General features: G+C 51.1%; 1 protein-coding gene across 2 annotated transcripts in view; it reads right to left on the bottom strand.

The window, feature by feature from the left end:
• LANCL2 (LanC like 2) overlaps positions 1 to 2,124 on the bottom strand; it is a 36,121-nt gene extending 33,997 nt beyond the window's left edge. The window contains exon 1 of one of the 2 annotated variants that reach the window (XM_018571311.1): positions 1,577 to 2,124. In XM_018571311.1, coding sequence (XP_018426813.1) covers positions 1,577 to 1,794 — 218 coding nt within the window. In that variant the 5' untranslated portion in view covers positions 1,795 to 2,124. The remainder of the gene's footprint in view (positions 1 to 1,576) is intronic. The other variant, XM_018571301.1, reaches the window with a different exon arrangement.
• Positions 2,125 to 3,032: the final 908 nt, after the last annotated feature.

Raw genomic sequence — 3,032 nt, 5'->3', positions numbered from 1 at the left:
ACAACTGTCAAACGGGCCGGTGTGCGAACGCGCACACTGCCCGTTTGCAGTGATCGGAAGCCCGCCCCTTTTTGCAGTCATAGGAAGCCCGCCCCTCATTGCAGTCATCGCAAGCCCGCTCCTCAGGGGGGCGGGCTTGCGATGATCGCAAGTACGATCTGCCTGTCCAAGATGGGCAGATCGTACGTTTTTTAAAGTACTTTACAACCCTCGGTTGTAAAGTGTATGGGCACCTTTAGAGTCTATATCCAGGGAGAAAAAAATACTTCCCTTCCAATGGATGGGCCTACCCCACACTGCAAGAGTTAAAATACTTGTTTAGGTCTAGGGTACCCAAGTAAAGGATTTTTACGCACCTAATCCCCACTCCCCTGGCAGTCAACGCTGACCTCTCTCCCATACAGGGACTGCCCCTCATGTAATGACTCACCGCCCGGCTTCCCGATTAGCCGTCACCAGGTGACGAGGAAGCAAGGAGCCAGCTTTCTGGCCAATCAGAAAGCTGGCGGGCAATGACTCCCCGCATGGCTTTCTGATTAGCCAGCTTCCCATCCAATCAGGAAGCCGGGCGGCAAGTCATTACATGGCGCATGGCTTCCTGATTGGCCAGGAAGCCAGCTCCATGCTACCTCGTCACCATGTGACAAGGAAGCATGGAGCCGGCTTTCTGGCCAATCAGGAAGCTGGGGGTCGTGTAATGACTTGCTGCCCGGCTTCCTGATTGGCTAGCTTTCCAAACAATTAGGAAGCTGGGTGGTGAGTCATTACACGCCGCCCAGCTTCCTGATTGGCCGGGAAGCCAGCTCCCTGGTCACCAAGTGACGAGGGAGCATGGAGCCAGCTTCCCCGCCAATCAGGAAGCCAGGTGACGAGTCATTACCCGCCCCCCAGCATCCTGATTGGCCAGAAAGCCGGCTCCATGCTTCCTCGTCACATAGTGACGAGATAGCATGGATCTGGCTTTCCAGCCAATCGGGAAGCTGGGCGGCGTGTAATGACTCCCCCCCCAACTTCCTGATTGGTCGGGAAGCTCGCCAATCAGAAAGCTGGGCGGCGAGTCATTACCAGCCCCCCTAATTGGCCAGAAAGCCAGCTCCATGCTCCCTGGTGACGAGGGAGCTTAGAGCCGTCCTCCTGGCCAATTGGGAAGCCAGGCAGAGTGTAATGATTTGCCGCCTGGCTTCCTGGTATGGGAAGTTCCAGTATCAGGATAGGCATCAGGAGCATTTGGCCGAGTACAGTACTCACCCAAATAGGAATCACTGTGCACAAGTCAATCCCTTGTGCAGGGTGACTGGTCTAGCCTCCGCCCCCTCCAGGAGTTTTCTGCAGGCAGCGTGTAGTAGTAGGTGGAGCCTGCTGAGCCTCTCAGCTCTGCACAGTGATGTCACCAATGCTTTTACGAGGCAATAACTGCGTTTACAAAGGCATTTGGTGCACACAAGGTGGATTCGCTGCCTCTGTGGCTATTACGTAATATATCTGAATGAGAGGTTTTGTGACATGTGAGAGACATGTGAGACATGTGTCCTGTGTTCAGCTTTAAATGTGACAGGTGGTCTGTAATGCCACAGACCCGGGACGTACCTTGCCATCCTTATCAAAGGGCAGATCCAGCTCTCCATGCTCTCCGGAGTCTTCCTCGTCCCCCTCCTCCTCCTCCTGATCGGCAGCCGCCGGGGTACACGACGGCGGCGGCCGGTAATCCGGGAACGGGTTGACGAACGAGCGTTCTTCCATTTCCGCCTCCCCGCCGAACTGCAGCCTCAGTCTCTTAGACATGTTCTCTCCCATCTCCCCTACCGAGAGCCGGAGGGGCCAAAACTGTCAATTTCCGCAACGCGAGCCCTGACAGGGCTGATGCTTGTGCTGTGTGTTCAGCTCCTGCCACACTCAATCACTCAGTGCTGCTCCTCCTCCCACGATCTGTCACAGATATCCACCCCAAATGACAAAATACTTCATGTTTTTCCTTTTTACACTGCCAGGCATGTAACCTGATACAAAATTAAGCTATATACTGTCAGTCAGGTTATGGTGACATTGTTCAGTGGTGTGCAGCCGCACCGTTCTTCTCATTGCATGGCAAAAGCAAATAAAATTAGTTATTATTTGGGTGTCCCATGTTAAAATAAATAACCAGCAATGGCTGTTGTGCTCGTTTACCAAACTGGTTTTTATATTCCACTTATTCTGAGATATTTGCTGTGAGATTGATGTAATAAGACGATAAAGGGTCGGTGTAATGCTGCTAAATGAAATGTTTTGGCAGGGGTTCCGTTAATGCTTCATGTGCCAATAACACATTACGTTTATTCCTACAGGCGAATCGAGGAGGGGGCACTCGTCAATATCGTGGAATTTACGGCAGGATGGCATTGTGGTGACAAAGCAGAATCCCATTCAGCAGCCGTACTGACCAGCAGCTAGCAGACATCATACACCACCATCCACAACTCTCCCATAGCAGTAAGTGGAATGCATCTTTAAACAGCCAGTGTGCCCCTTTTGGGGTTGTCGGAATCCATTCCAGAGGCTGGGTGGGAAATAAAAGTGACAAAGAGAGACAGATGTCCCCCTTCCTAAGCTGGGAGGCTGGATCGGTCAAATCGGTCCGCCTAGTTCACATTTCCATCGTGGAAAACCGATTCTGTATGCGTTCACCGAATCCGTCCAGGAATCTCAATGATATTGGCACGCCAAGAAGTATACAATCTATACGGACGGTGTATGGGTCACAATCCAGAGATCACTGAATAGTTCTCACTGTTGCATTGTTTGCTGGTGTTGCTATTCCTAAAAGATTCCTCGCAGGAGAATAGGACTGAGATAAATGGCCATTTGAGCGTCGTTCAGCCTTCACTCAGCACGGGTTTACCATCAAATCAGCAGCTGCTCCATCCTCCTTCATTCATTAATTCACCTTGCCTTGAAAAAAAAAAGCAAGCCCTGCGGATATGTAAAATTCGATGCATAAACTTTACACACGTACAAAATAGCTTGATTAAAAAAAAAAATCCTGTAATGCGCCC

The sequence above is a fragment of the Nanorana parkeri genome, unplaced genomic scaffold (genome assembly GCF_000935625.1).
Source record: "Nanorana parkeri isolate BGI_ZX_2015 unplaced genomic scaffold, ASM93562v1 scaffold41, whole genome shotgun sequence".
NCBI lineage: Eukaryota > Metazoa > Chordata > Amphibia > Anura > Dicroglossidae > Nanorana > Nanorana parkeri.
The sequence above is the reverse complement of the archived record's forward strand: the minus strand, read 5'-3'. Positions and strand labels throughout refer to the sequence as shown.